General features: G+C 42.2%; 1 protein-coding gene across 1 annotated transcript in view; it reads right to left on the bottom strand.

Moving 5' to 3' along the window:
- The window catches only part of LOC129813543 (receptor-type tyrosine-protein phosphatase F-like), a 488,239-nt gene that overhangs the window by 112,745 nt on the left and 360,033 nt on the right, over positions 1–15,461 (bottom strand). The window contains exons 12-15 of the mRNA XM_055865838.1: positions 12,659–12,852; positions 10,927–11,060; positions 10,038–10,182; positions 2,454–2,765 (exon numbers count right to left, since the gene is read on the bottom strand). Of these exons, the coding sequence (XP_055721813.1) occupies positions 2,454–2,765; positions 10,038–10,182; positions 10,927–11,060; positions 12,659–12,852 (785 nt within the window). The remainder of the gene's footprint in view (positions 1–2,453; positions 2,766–10,037; positions 10,183–10,926; positions 11,061–12,658; positions 12,853–15,461) is intronic.

Here is a 15,461-nt window from a genome sequence, read left to right as displayed (position 1 = left end):
ACTTCGCCAGATGATTACATGACCCATCAAGTTAGCCAGGTGTGTCTGGGAGTGATTACGGGCCATTGATTATATTTCATTAACATGTGAACATGTCTAGATAATAGTGACCCATCCACTTAGCTAGATGTGACTGGGGGCTGGTTATAGAATTTATTTCACATGACCCATCAATTTAGACGAGTGTAATTGGGTAAGAATCATCTAATAATTATAAAATATTTATACAGTCATTTTATCCGTACACATTCTATTTTTGATATTATGCAAATATGCAAATAACTATTTCTCTGTACCATTTACATCTTCTGTATCCTGTACATGTGACAAATAAACTTTGATTGTATTTGATATATTTTGTGTGTTTACCAGAGACGGTAATGTAAAGAACTACATGACCTGCACCAAAGTCAGATTAGGATAAAGGACAAGGACTAGATAAGGTGTATTTTTACTACTACTTCTTGCTAGTACTTTCAACACTTTTAGTCTTGAAATCTTTAGGTGTTGACTACACTACCTTACTCACTCTGTTTAGCACATGGCCCCACATGTGAATCCTTAATGAGATGGGTGGAGCTAAAGCTTAAGAGGGTGTGAACGATGCTGAATGGGTGTAGACAAAGAAGAGCTCTCCAGTAGGTGTACCAAAAACATTCAAGGGCCATTTTCTCAAAAGTGAGGATACAAGTTTATCAACTTTCAAAGCAGAATTACTTTCCCATTGTTCCTCAACTGCAGTGTGTGATGTACTATTATCTAGCTCTGAGTCTCTACTTTTATCCAATGTAAAAAACACAATTTCAAACGTTGCTACATAAGACTGAATCCAGGTGGTAAATGATGCATTTTAATGTGGCCAGATCTAAATGCGTTAATCATTAGATTTTTCCTCAATTTAAAAAGCATTTTAGTCATTTCAAAAGGTGGCGTATTCCCCCACTATTGTTGAACAGTAACTAATTCCAATATTATTTTTATTATATTGTCCTAATATTTATACGCTGTACATGAGCTTGTGTCCCCAAAAGTGAGTACACCTCAGTAATGTAGAACATTTTTTTTACCCAAAAAGGTGAGTTCCAGACCTTTCTAGAGCTATGCAGTATTACTAGTTATTGTTTAATCTCAAGAGAAACCAGTGCTTTTGGGTATGTCTATTTAGGAGGAAATCAAAATGTTGCCATAACGTTCAAGAGGTTTTTAAAATGCGGCTAAATCCACAGAGGAATGCGTAAAGATCTGACTACTGCCCATAGGATGCCTCGTTACCGCCAGCCTAGTGTGTGTGTGTGTGTATGTGTGTAAAACCTCTAATTACAGTAAGCATGCAATGAGCTGTGTAGCTGCAACTTCAAACACATTAATTATAGAGTGTTGCCTCCTAGGAACACTCCATCACGCTTCGAACAAAATAAAGAAACGAGAAAAGAGAGGGAAGTGGAAAAAGAAGAAGTGACTAAGTAAGTTGTGTTCCAGTTTCCAAGGCTCAGAGGGAGAGCCAGACGTGAACTATGCATGAGGACACAACCACAGGATGAAGAGAGAGAGAGAGAGAGAGAGAGAGAGAGAGAGAGAGAGAGAGAGAGAGAGAGAGAGAGAGAGAGAGAGAGAGAGAGAGAGAGAGAGAGAGAGAGAGAGAGAGAGAGAGAGAGAGAGAGAGAGAGAGAGAGAGAGAGAGAGAGAGAGAGAGAGAGAGAGAGAGAGAGAGAGAGAGAGAGGGGGGATGGGGTAATAAAAGGAGTTGGCGTTGAGGGTGATGAGCCTTAACCCTGGATAGCAAGTTTGAAAGTCACTGAGGAAGGTCAACACAGAGAGAGGAATAGAAGGAAGAGATATGAGTACAGAGAGATCACCAGTATAGAGTACAGGAAGAAAAGATGTGCAGCAGTACCTGTAGTAGAAACCAGAAGTTACACATAGAAACAAGTACAGACCAGTAGATACCAGAAGAGACCAGTAGAAACCAGTTAAGACCAATAGACACCAGTAGAGACACTTAGAGACCAATAGAGACCATTAGAGACCAGTATAGACCAGTAGAGACCAGTAGAGACCAATAGAGACCAGTAGACAAGCAGAAACCAGTAGAAACCTGTAAAAACCAATGGAGAACAATATAGACCAGTAGAGACGAATAGAGACCAGTAGAGACCAGTAGAGACCAATAGTGACCAGTCAAAAATAGCATAAATCAGAAGAGACAAATCGAGACGGAGAAACCAGTAGAAAATAGTAGAAACCAGTAAAGACTAATAGAAACCAGCAGAGACCAGCAGAGACCAGCAGAAACCAGTAGACCAGCAGAGATCAGAAACTGTTAAAGACAAGGAACAAATAGAGAAGGGAAGATTACGGCAGGAAAGCCAAAGAGACGGACGGAAGGAGGAGTCAGTCGGGGTAGAAGAGCTTCACCCAGGGAGGACGACGGTACAACCCAGAACCCAACCTACCGTCCTCTTTAGTTTTGATCCTGACCGGAGCGCTCTCTGGGCCCGGGCCCACATCAGTGTGAGCTCTAACCCACACCTGGTACTCTGTCCACTTCTCCAGGCCCTCCAGCACATAACTAGAGGCGTCTGCTCCGATCCCTGACACATCGTGGCGCTCGGGGTCCTCGCTGGCGCTGCCGGTGGACTGGTAGCTGACGGTGTACGCCACGATGGCGCCGTGGCGGGACGCAGCGGGCGGGGCCACCCAACTCACCTTGAGGGAGGTGGAGCTTAGACTGGACAGGTGCACCTCCTGAGGGGGGGCGGAGGGGGCTGTAAAGGGGGGAGGGGGGAGGGAACGAGCAGGGGAGGGAGGCATCAAGCTAAAATAATAACCCAACTAAAATAACAACATAACCAAGGATGGGAAGGAGGGGCTACAGACTCTGGACTGAGAGATTGGTTCAATCAGATATAAAATGACTATGTCTGTTTTAATACGTAGATATATATAAATAAGGTGTGTGTGTGTGTGTGTGGCACATTGGTGGACTGTTCACTGTGCCCCCAGCTGTATTCTGTATTCTCGTCTCTATGAGTGATGTAAGAGACATAGCTGTGTGAGAGCGCAGAGGTCGCAATAACGCAGGATTCTGCATTTCTCGCACAGAAAGGAAAAGGTCAAAAACGCAGGGGAGGAAAATAATCTTGTTGCGTTTTATAAACGCAGGTCTAAAATGCTTCTTATAGCAACTTCTGCTTGGCTTCAGTCACGGGTTCATTCAGAATCGTTCATGTCAAAAGGACTAGTTCTGTAGCTCAGTTGCCCTTCTCCACTCCCGTGAAAATGATCTTCGCACTCGTCTTTTTTGACCAATCCCGCATTCACAAACAGACATTCTATCAGCGGACCTGATCACCTCTGCCTGACGTGTCCGTCCCGTTGTAGTTTCTCCGACAGGAAGTTACGATGCAACATTAACTTGAAGCACAACATTAAAAAATGTAGCCAGCTACTTACTCCCTATGATAAACATTCTGATGGCCATGCATCATGTGGCTGCTTGACAAATATAAGCTAATTTACTTACAAAATGTGTGGCTGCTAGACAAATATAAGCTAATTTACTTACAAAATGTGTGGCTGCTAGACGAATAGCGTTGCACTTCTGATGTCATCTGACGATGGTCTACGTTTTGAAAATACAGATTTATGAAAGCTAATGCAACCACCTGGTGTGCTAACACAGTGCCCCCTGGTGTGCTAACACAGTGCCCCCTGGTGTGCTAACACAGTGCCCCCTGGTGTGCTAACACAGTGCCCCCTGGTGTGTTAACACAGTGCCCCCTGGTGTGTTAACACAGTGCCCCCTGGTGTGTTAACACAGTGCCCCCTGGTGTGCTAACACAGTGCCCCCTGGTGTGCTAACACAGTGCCCCCTGGTGTGCTAACACAGTGCCCCCTGGTGTGCTAACACAGTGCCCCCTGGTGTGTTAACACAGTGCCCCCTGGTGTGTTAACACCGTCACTGTAACCTTGAGCTCGATGACAGTGGTTGGCGTTTGTCAGTCGTCTACGTAGTGTCAGCTAAGAGATATACCAGGTTTCACACACTCACCGACCTCGGTAGCACTTTACATTAGAGCTCGGTAATAACGTGGTAATAACGTGGTACAGCGGTTCCTCCTTTAAAAGTTGCATCATACTGCGGTACACCTTGCGTGCTGCTGCAGCATTCTGTGGCACGTCATTTAATTCTCAGCCATTTCTTCTGTTACTGCAAGTCATTGCTAGTTTGACCACCAGAGGGCATCTTTGAGAAGCATTTGATAGTATTCCGTATTGGCATTACTAGAAAATGTTAACACTTTTTTTGTAATAACATAGTATATGGGATAGATTTTAAGAAATTTGGCTTAATTAATTTGATTACTATTATGGTGTTTCTATTCACAGAACAACGACAAACGAAACCCTCAGGGTTTCTGTTAGGATGGAATGTAAAATATGGCGCTGTACAACGTGACGGTCGGGAGGAGGCTACAGGATTGGACGATTCTACATTGTTTGCCTTCATTAGACAACTTTGTTCCAATATTTCTTTAAATCAGTGATACTTATTCCCATAGTAATTCGTCATGGATCCATAACTAAATCAACATCTGCATTTTGAAAGAGTATTTTTGTATCATTATTTTATTAACGAAATGTGTTTATTTGTTTATTAGACTACTGTGCAGTCTACAGTACATACTGTAGTTAACATGGGAAAGTGCCTAATTCCTTGCATAAGGGAGAGTACTGTAGTCTACAGCCATGTCTGTACTACAGAATGCAGGGCACGCTGGAGGCCGGCGTTCTTTCATAGTTGTGACGTCTTCACTATTATTCAACATTGTAGAAAATAGTAAAAAATAAAGAAAAATCCTGGAATGAGTAGGTGTGTCCAAACTTTTGACTGGTACTTGCTTAATTAATTTGATTAATATTATGCCGTTTCTACTCCATGAAAAATGAAAAACCGTCTGGGTTTGCGTTAGGATGGAACAGAATATATGGCGCTGTACAACATGATGCTCATAAATTCAGAGCGTTGTCAGATTGTCAGTCTGTAAATTCAGACCACACTGGACGGTCGGGCCGAGGAGTAGGGTTGATTTGAGCGTTCTGGCCTTACAACGGCAGTCAAGCACCCAAGCTAACGTTGGCTAGCTTGCTAGCTACTTACAGACACAAATGAGACCACTCTGACCATTTTACTCACCCTAGCTGAGCTGGTAAGGTAGTTTTCGTGTTAACCAGAGCATTGGTGACTAACTGTTCTGATAATAACTAGCTCATTGTGTCCGCTGTGGAACCCAGTTTCATAATATGACCATATTTCCCAGCTGCTTGCCATCTTTTTGGCGTAATAGCGAGAAAAAAACCCAGGCCTTATTTTAGTGCGTTTTTCACGCTGCCAGCTCCTATCAGTTCTATTGAGCACCGTGGCACCAACTCGCCTTCCGAACGTTCTATTCCCAGTGTGCAACGTCACAATGCCTGCTTCGCTATTGTTGGCAATGAGACCTGCTCAAGTTGTTTAATAGTTAAAATAAAAATAAATAAAAAATATATATAAATATATATATTGGAACTCTGCGGTCTTCCCATTGTTTCCTATGGGGGAAATATCTGTCTATTTCGCCAAATATCTCGCAATGTGTATATTTAGATTTTTTTTTCAAGTCAGGCGCCATTTTAATCATGAGAATCTCCTCTTTCTAAGTATGTAAGCCTGGGCAGCTAGCTCGGTTGTCATCAAATCCTAGCCCCAAAATACTTTTTGCCCTTGGAACGCTGAGCTCCGCCCATTGTTTTCCTATGGAGAGGCATGCCGGTCTATTTCACCAAATATCTCACTACGTATATTTAGATTTCTTTTTCAAGTCGGGCACCATTTTAAAATCAGGAGAATCTCCTCTTTGTAATTATGTATGTCTGGGCAGCGAGCTCATTTGTCAGAAGTTTTTATTTTTTCCCTACTTTGTCATTACGCATAATAATACAATACAATAATTCAACCTAATCACAGTTGATACCATCGAGGTGCGGATATTTACTTCCAACACAAGTCGTTTTTTCCCAGTTTCGTCCGACGAACAGATTGTAGTGGTAACATAAAAAGGGATCCATTTTTTTAATGCCATTTAGGCAAAATGTAATTCTAAGCATCACTCCAGTCAAAACAGGCTCTGCGAACGTTCGATTCTATTCATTTGCTATGGGCTCGCGCTAGTGTTCCAGCTTAAGCCGTTTTTCAGCCTTGGGTGAATTTTGACTCGTTCTATTGTCCAGAGTGGTAAACACTGTTGAAGTGTATAATTGTAATACATACATGCAGACACAGCATCATTCAAAGAATGGAGTTTGATACACCTGGTATTGGATATGACTGTAAAAAGAATGTCTCACAGAGATTCATACCTGAACCACACCTTTATTTACCAAGGAAGAGTACATGATCAGTGAATATATTCAATGTACAGGCTACGATTTGGGGATCTCATGCGTGGTAATAACTACAGTACATGTGTATATAGGACTTGCATCCTTGGCACAATAAAGTTATTATATTCTACTCTATCTATAGGCTTCATTAATGCCATTCAGACTTGAAGGTGATACAACAACTTTGATAGCTGAGGTTCATAGATTGGTATGAATATTAGTTCAGAAGCTAACGTTTTAGGGCCCGTACACAGATCAGCTACATACTGTAGCTAGCTACACATCCATAGGCATACTGTTATTTTTTATCCTCCACTACACAAGTAAATAGTGAGCTAACGATAGCTATGTTAATTCAGCTGCAAGCTTATACAATTGTACATTTAATTTGCAGTAAATGCTTTAGCTAGCTAGATTCTTTACATCCACTGTTTTCCAAGATGACAGCCTGGTTTGCAGGTTTTCTCAGGAATACCCTAAAACATTAAACATTACAATGTCATACTGTACTCATGTCATAACATCAGCTAGCTAGCTGGCTAATGTTAGCTAGTCAGTTAACTTGCTAATTCACAATTTTCGTAAATTAACTTTTGACAAAAATATATGCACAATCGTTTGTCTCTACATTAACTAACATATTCCTCTCAAATGTACATTTTTAACTTGACTAGTTATGACGTTATAACTACTTACATCTGTTTCCCCCGTAATGTTTTGTCAGCCATCTTTGTTGAAGTCTGAAGAAAGCCACCAGGGACGGGTGGCTCGCGTCAAATTCGTCATTCGTTATAACTACTTACATCTGTTTCCCCCGTAATGTTTTGTCAGCCATCTTTGTTGAAGTCTGAAGAAAGCCACCAGGGACGGGTGGCTCGCGTCAAATTCGTCATCGGAACCACTCGATATGATTGATAATTTAAAAAACATTGGGACCCAAATGCATAATGAGTGCTCTAACTCCCCCTTGTGGTGGTCTGGAGCAATGCCGCCGTGACGCAGGGTACCGCTAAGTCCCGCGGGTGTAACCACGCAACTTTTAAAGGAGGAAGTAATAAGGAGGAGTGATAACGTAATAACTAGGTCATCTCCTGTAATTACCATTAGTTACCAATAGTAGTTACAGGTGTAGGCCTTCATTGTAAATAAGAATTTGTTCTTAACTGACTTGCCTAGTTAAATAAAAGGTTAAAATAAATCAAAATAAGTAGTTTCCCACCAACCCCTTCCTATCATCTCAACTACACCCCTGGTCAACGAATGTCAAATCTTGGGTGCAAATTTTTTGAGTCAATAAAGAAACGTCTGATTGTGAACTGGGCTTTGTTTGTCCCTTGAGCACTAAAGGATACATCCACATGACAGGCTTATGGGGAATGGATATAACTGTAATTTAAAAATATATATATATATAATCATTTAACCTTTATCTAGGCAAGTCAGTTAAGAACAAATTCTTATTTACAATGACGGCCTACCCTGGTCAAACACGGACGACGCTGGGGACAATTGTGCGCCGCCCTGTGGTCACTCCGCCCTATGTTAACGAGCTGTAATGTAAAGTGATCCCCAAACGTTTCCAGTTCAGTGAAAACAGTATGTTTTCTTTCCATCTCTAGCAGAAAACCTAATAAATTACATTGACCAACTCTCAACAGTCCAGAGGCATAGTCACAACATGTGGCTCGGGAATCCCAAATACCAAACAACAAACACAACTACCACAGGCACCTACAGTACTCAGGTTGATAACATAGTAGAAGAAACGATACAGAAGAAAGGGTGGGAGAAAAGAGAAGCCGGGGTCGGGGTCGGGAGAGGGGGGGGGGGGTCGTTGTTGCTGTCCTTTCTTTTAACAACTAGAGCAATGAATGACAACAGGAAGTAGAATATTTATTTTCTTTACAAATAATCCTCAGAGCTGTACGAGATGAAACATCCCTAAATATAGAGGACTGTCAGGCGCCGGGCAGGCTGGGAAGAGGAGGCTTTCACCAGGTGGTCTTAAAACTGCCCAGAGCAGAGAGAGAGAATCTACCCCACTACAAAGACCCTGAAGACCATGGTGACAGAGAAGGTAACACAGTGAATGAAAACTACTTTAGCTGTGTGTGTGTGTGTGTGTGTGTGTGTGTGTGTGTGTGTGTGTGTTTGTGTGTGTGTGTGTGTGTGTGTGTGTGTGTGTGTGTGTGTGTCTGTGTGTGTGTGTGTGTCTGTGTCTGTGTGTGTGTGTGTGTGTGTGTGTGTGTCTGACAAGACAACTGTAAGATCAAAGCGGCCTAAGGAGGAGAGGAGGAGAAAACAGAGACAGAGAGACAGAGAGACAGAGAGAGAGAGAGAGAGAGAGACAGAGAGAGAGAGAGAGAGACAGAGAGAGAGACAGAGAGAGAGACAGAGAGAGAGAGAGAGACAGAGAGACAGAGACAGACAGACAGAGAGAGAGAGAGAGAGAGAGAGACAGAGAGACAGAGAGACAGAGAGAGAGACAGAGAGAGAGAGAGAGAGTAAAATGGAACAGAGAAACTGGAAGAGGTAGAGCTCCCTCGTCCTCCCTCTTCCTCTCCCTCCACCTCCACTCCCTCCTCTCCCTCCTCCTCCTCCACCCTCTCCCTCATCCTCCTCCACTCCCTCCTCTTCTCCCTCCTCCTCCCTCTTCCTCTCCTTCCTCCTCTACCTCCTGACTTGACTACTGATTGTCACGTCTAGACATTTCTTAATCGGTTGTTCATTGCTCTAGTTCTTAAAATCAAAGATCACAAACCACATCACATACTCATAATACACCAAATTATATAGAAATACATCGATTGGCTTATGCAGGGGGCACACTGAACACACAGAGAGAGCTGAACACACAGAGAACACACAGAGAACACTGAACACACAGAGAACACAGAACATACAGAGAACACTGAACACACAGAGAACACAGAACATACAGAGAACACTAAACACACCACACAGAGAACACAGAACACACAGAACACTAAACACAACACACAGAGAACACACTGAACACACAGAGAACACTAAACACACAGAGAACACTAAACACACCACACAGAGAACACTGAACACACAGAGAACACACTGAACACACCACACAGAGAACACAGAACACACAGAGAACACTGAACACACAGAGAACACTGAACACACAGAGAACCTAGAACACACTGAACACAGAACACACAGAGAACATTGAACACACAGAGAACACTGAACACACAGAGAACACAGAACGCACCTTATCCTTTATCCCTAGAGTACCTCAGTAATGTACTTGGCCCTAGCAGGCCCCAGCCTCAATACAGGGGCTCCCTCTCTCTCTCTCTCACACAGAGGAAGGAGGGCTAGTATGGTAGAAAAACCCCGAGAGCAGGGAAATCAGAAGAGTGGGAGTGGTATCGTGGCTGTCTGGGACCAACTGCAGGTCAGCAAGTGAAAGGCTTGAAGAGTATGAGGAAGTGGAGGACGAAGCAGGAACAGGTAGCTGTTTAGTTTCAAACAGTGTCAACTGACACTTGAGGTGGAGGTGATTCTCCTGGGTTAGTGGAAAAATGTGGAAAGGGAAAAAAGAGAGAGAGAGAAAGAGGGGGGGGGGGTGTACTCACTGGACTGGGCGGTGCGCTCCTCTATGGGCTGTGTGTAGACTCCCAGGCCGAACTCGGAGCGGGCTGCCAGGGAGAAAAGGTACAGGGTGTCGGGCTTCAGACCCTCCACGGCGTATGACCCCGCAGGATTAAAAGTCACGTGGATCTGATAAGAGGGAGAGAACATGTTTTAAAATATATATATATATATATATTAAATCATTCTAGTAAGTCTAATACACAAAGCATTACTAATCTCCCATTAACAACAAACACTTACAAGTCTGAGTTTAAGAGTTTTAATCTCAAATTAGGACTCAGCCCCCAATAGCGTGTTTTAGTCTACTCTGTGTAGTTTGGTATATTATAAGCTGATTCTGCAGTTGTTTATTTGTAGTTTTAAACCAATATCTGAGAAACCGTGAAACACCTCAAATAACACTCCCATGGACTCCCTGAATCAGGACAAGGCCCTGCTACAGTATGTGTATAAAACCGCTGAATATTAACCCAGAGGAAAAACACCTTCAAAATGGTCCACATTTGTTGAGAGGTTAAATTGCTTTCTTTGCCTATTGATTGAACAGAAGAAAGGAAAAGCCAGCCACTATTACAGCTGATGGCTGAGAACCATTCAGACGGGATCATTGTTGCGGCTGTCGATATGGCCACTTCTTTATACACTCCTTCCACAGAGGAGAGGAGAAATGCATTACATAGCTTTTACCCTGACACACAACCATTCAGAGAAATGACATGGTACAGCACTCTTGGTGAGGAGAAACCTGTATCTGCTGAGTAACAGAGGAGCCTGCAATAGTACAGAGTGTGCGAGTGGAGAGAGACAGATTGGGAGACAGAGAGACGGAGGACCACTACATGGTCCATGCTCTTTCAATGTCTTTCCTACCTTGTTATCAGAGTTAGCCTCCCAGTACTGCAGCTCGTACTTAGTGATGGTGTCCTGGACAGGCCACAGCCAGGTCAACATGATACGTGTCTCCAACTCTGCTTCTGCCTCGAAGCTGGATGGTTGGGCAGGAACTGGGGGGACAGGTGAGTGTTAAAACACAGGGACAGAGTAGGACAGGCGAGTGTTAGGACACAGGGACAGAGTAGGACAGGTGAGTGTTAGGACATAGGGACAGAGTAGGACAGGTGAGTGTTAGGACATAGGGACAGAGTAGGACAGGTGAGTGTTTGGACACAGGGACAGAGTAGGACAGGTAAGTGTTTGGACAGAGGGACAGAGTAGGACAGGTGAGTGTTAGGACACAGGGACAGAGTAGGACAGGTGAGTGTTAGGACACAGGGACAGAGTAGGACAGGTGGGTTTAAGGAAACAGGGACAGAGTAGGACAGGAGAGTGTTAGGACACAGGGACAGAGTAGGACAGGTGTTTATTAGGACACAGGGACAGAGTAGGACAGGTGAGTGTTAGGACACAGGGACAGAGTAGGACAGGTGGGTTTAAGGAAACAGGGACAGAGTAGGACAGGTGAGTGTTAGGACACAGGGACAGAGTAGGACAGAGGGAGTGTTAAGACACAGGGACAGAGTAGGACAGGTGGGTGTTAGGACACAAGGACAGAGTAGGACAGGTGAGTGTTAGGACACAGGGACAGAGTAGGACAGGTGGGTTAGGACACATGGGAGCAGAGTAGGACAGGTGAGTGTTAGGACACAGGGACAGAGTAGGACAGGTGTGTGTTAGGACACAGGGACAGAGTAGGACAGGTAGGTGTTAGGACACAGGGACAGAGTAGGACAGGTGTCTGATGGTTAGTTATGGTCTGATGGTTAGTAGTTATGGTCTGATGGTTAGTAGTTATGGTCTGATGGTTAGTTATGGTCTGATGGTTAGTAGTTATGGTCTGATGGTTATTAGTTATGGTCTGATGGTTAGTAGTTATGGTCTGATGGCTAGTAGTTATGGTCTGATGGTTAGTAGTTATGGTCTGATGGCTAGTAGTTATGGTCTGATGGTTAGTAGTTATGGTCTGATGGTTAGTTATGGTCTGATGGTTAGTAGTTATGGTCTGATGGTTAGTAGTTATGGTCTGATGGTTAGTAGTTATGGTCTGATGGTTAGTTATGGTCTGATGGTTAGTAGTTATGGTCTGATGGTTAGTTATGGTCTGATGGTTAGTAGTTATGGTCTGATGGTTAGTAGTTATGGTCTGATGGTTAGTTATGGTCTGATGGTTAGTAGTTATGGTCTGATGGTTAGTAGTTATGGTCTGATGGTTAGTAGTTATGGTCTGATGGTTAGTAGTTATGGTCTGATGGTTAGTTATGGTCTGATGGTTAGTAGTTATGGTCTGATGGTTAGTAGTTATGGTCTGATGGTTAGTAGTTATGGTCTGATGGTTAGTAGTTATGGTCTGATGGCTAGTAGTTATGGTCTGATGGTTAGTTATGGTCTGATGGCTAGTTATGGTCTGATGGTTAGTAGTTATGGTCTGATGGCTAGTAGTTATGGTCTGAGGGTTAGTTATGGTCTGATGGCTAGTTATGGTCTGAGGGTTAGTTATTGAACCAAGAAGACACAAAGCATCATTCACACTAACATACTCACAGTGGCTGTTTCAACATGATCATCAACACACACTCCACACTAAGATAAACACTCCCTCTCTCACCTCCCTGCTGAGTCTTGACCTGCAGTACGTCCGAGGGGGGTCCGTCCCCTACAGAGGTGAACCCCAGCACCCTGAGGCTGTAGGTGATATCAGTGGTCAGACCTGAGATGGTGGTCAGTCTGCTGTCATCAGTGTTGTGTTTCTGCCAGCCACTCAGAGGGTCGTTCATGTCTGAACTGTAGTACACACGGTACCTGGTGACAGTTACAAATCAATCATTACGTTCAACATTTGACAAACCAACAGTGGAAAGAACCTGTACCTATTGAGATTTTTTATATATGTGATATGATAAGACAAGATAGTACTTTATTAAATAGTGTATTTCTTAATTATATGTATATTTGTTTGATTGTTGTATGTCTTTTTTAGTTAGACTATCAATAACTATCATACCTTATACTGTATACAGTGCCTTCAGAAAGTATTCACACCCCTTGACTTTTTCCACATTTTGTTGTGTTACAGCCTGAATTTAAAATCGATTAAATGTAGATTTTGTGTCACTGGCCTACACACAATACCCCATCATGACATCAAAATACCCCATCATGACATCACAATACCCCATTATGACATCACAATACCCCATCATGACATCACAATACCCCATCATGACATCACAATACCCCATCATGACATCACAATACCCCATCATGACATCACAATACCCCATCATGACATCACAATACCCCATCATGACATCACAATACCCCATGATGACATCACAATACCCCATCATGCCAAACTGGAATTATGTATTTAGAAAATTAAAAAAAAATGAAACGCTGAAATGTCTTGAGTGAAAATGTGCTTAAACAAGTCACATAATAAGTTGCATGGACTCACTCTGTGTGCAATAATGGTGTTTAACATGATTGTTGAATGACTACCTCGTCTCTGTACCCCACACATACAATTATCTGTAAGGTCCCTCAGTCGAGCAGTGAATTTCAAACACAGATTCAACCACAAAGACCAGGGAGGTTTTCTAATGCTTTGCAAATGGCACCTATTGGTAGATGGGTAAAAATTCATTTAAAAAAGAACAGATATTGACTATCCCTTTGAGCATGGTAAAGTTATTAATTACATTTTGGATGGTGTATCAATACACCCAATCACTACAAAGATACAGGCGTCCGGAGAGGAATGGAGGAACGTAGTTACTCCACAATACTAACCTAATTGACAGAGTGAAAAGAAGGAAGCCTGTACAGAATACAAAATATTCCTAAACATGCATCCTGTTTGCAACAAGGCACTAAAGTAACACTGCAAAAAATGTGGCAAAGCATTTAACACATTACTGAGTACCACTCTCCATATTTTCAAGCATTATGGTGGCTGCATCATGTTATGGGTATGCTTGTAATTGTTAAGGACTGGGGAGTTTTTCAGGATGAAAAATAAACAGAATGGAGCTAAGCACAAGAAAAATCCTAGAGGAAAACCTGGTTCAGTCTGCTTTCCACCAGACACTGGGAGATAAATTCACCTTTAAGCAGGACAATAACCTATAACACAGGGCCAAATCTACACTGGAGTTGCTTACCAAGAAGACAGTGAATGTTCCTGAGTGGCCGTGTTACAGTTTTGACTGAAATCTACTTGAAAATCTATGACAAGAAAAAAGTTGTCTAGCAATGATCAACAACCAATTTGACAGAGCTTGAAGAATTTTGTAAAGAACAAATGGCCAAATGTTACAGAATCCATGTGTGGAAAGCTCTTAGAGACTTACCCAGAAAGACTCTCAGCTGTAATCGCTGTCAAAAGTGATTCTAACATGTAATTGTTTTTTTCATTTTCAATACATTTCTAAAAACATGTTTTGACTTTGTCGTTATATGTTATTGTGTGTAGATTGTTATGTTATATGTTATTGTGTGTAGATTGTTACGTTATATGTTATTGTGTGTAGATTGTTATGTTATATGTTATTGTGTGTAGATTGTTATGTTATATGTTATTGTGTGTAGATTGTTACGTTATATGTTATTGTGTGTAGATTGTTATGTTATATGTTATTGTGTGTAGATTGTTACGTTATATGTTATTGTGTGTAGATTGTTACGTTATATGATAGTGTGTGTAGATTGTTACGTTATATGTTATTGTGTGTAGATTGTTACGTTATATGATATTGTGTGTAGATTGTTACGTTATATGATATTGTGTGTAGATTGGTGATGGCAACAACATCAATTGAATCCATTCTGAAATCAGGTTGTAACACAACACAATGTGGAAGAAGTCAAGGGGTATGAATACTTTCTGAAGGCGATGTGCGTATGACATTTTGCTTATAAATGGCTTGTGAAACATCTATCACTAAGCCTTCATAAGACATAGCCTGTGTCCTAAATGGCACATATGACTCAAAAAGTAGTTCACCATATAGGGATTAGGGTGTCATTTGGCACACAGTCATATTCACATGCTATGAAGTGTCTAGGAATCCTTCATTAAGCCTACATTAAGCTGTACATAGTCCATCTGTAAACAACCCACCCAATTTACCTACCTCATCCCCCTACTGTTTTTATTTATTTGTTTTTCTGCTCTTTTGCACACCAGTGTCTCTACTTGCTCATGATCATCGGATGATTTATCACGCCAGTGTTAATCTGCTAAATTGTAATTATTCGCTCCTATGGCCTATTTATTGCCTACCTCCTCATGCCTTTTGCACACAATGTATATAGACTCATTTTGTTTTTTTCCTACTGTGTTATTGACTTGTTTAATGTTTACTCCATGTGTAACTCTGTGTTGTTGTCTGTTCACACTGCTTTGCTTT

This window comes from Salvelinus fontinalis, chromosome 17 (genome assembly GCF_029448725.1).
Source record: "Salvelinus fontinalis isolate EN_2023a chromosome 17, ASM2944872v1, whole genome shotgun sequence".
Classification (NCBI taxonomy): domain Eukaryota; kingdom Metazoa; phylum Chordata; class Actinopteri; order Salmoniformes; family Salmonidae; genus Salvelinus; species Salvelinus fontinalis.
This window is presented reverse-complemented; position numbering and strand designations above follow the sequence as displayed.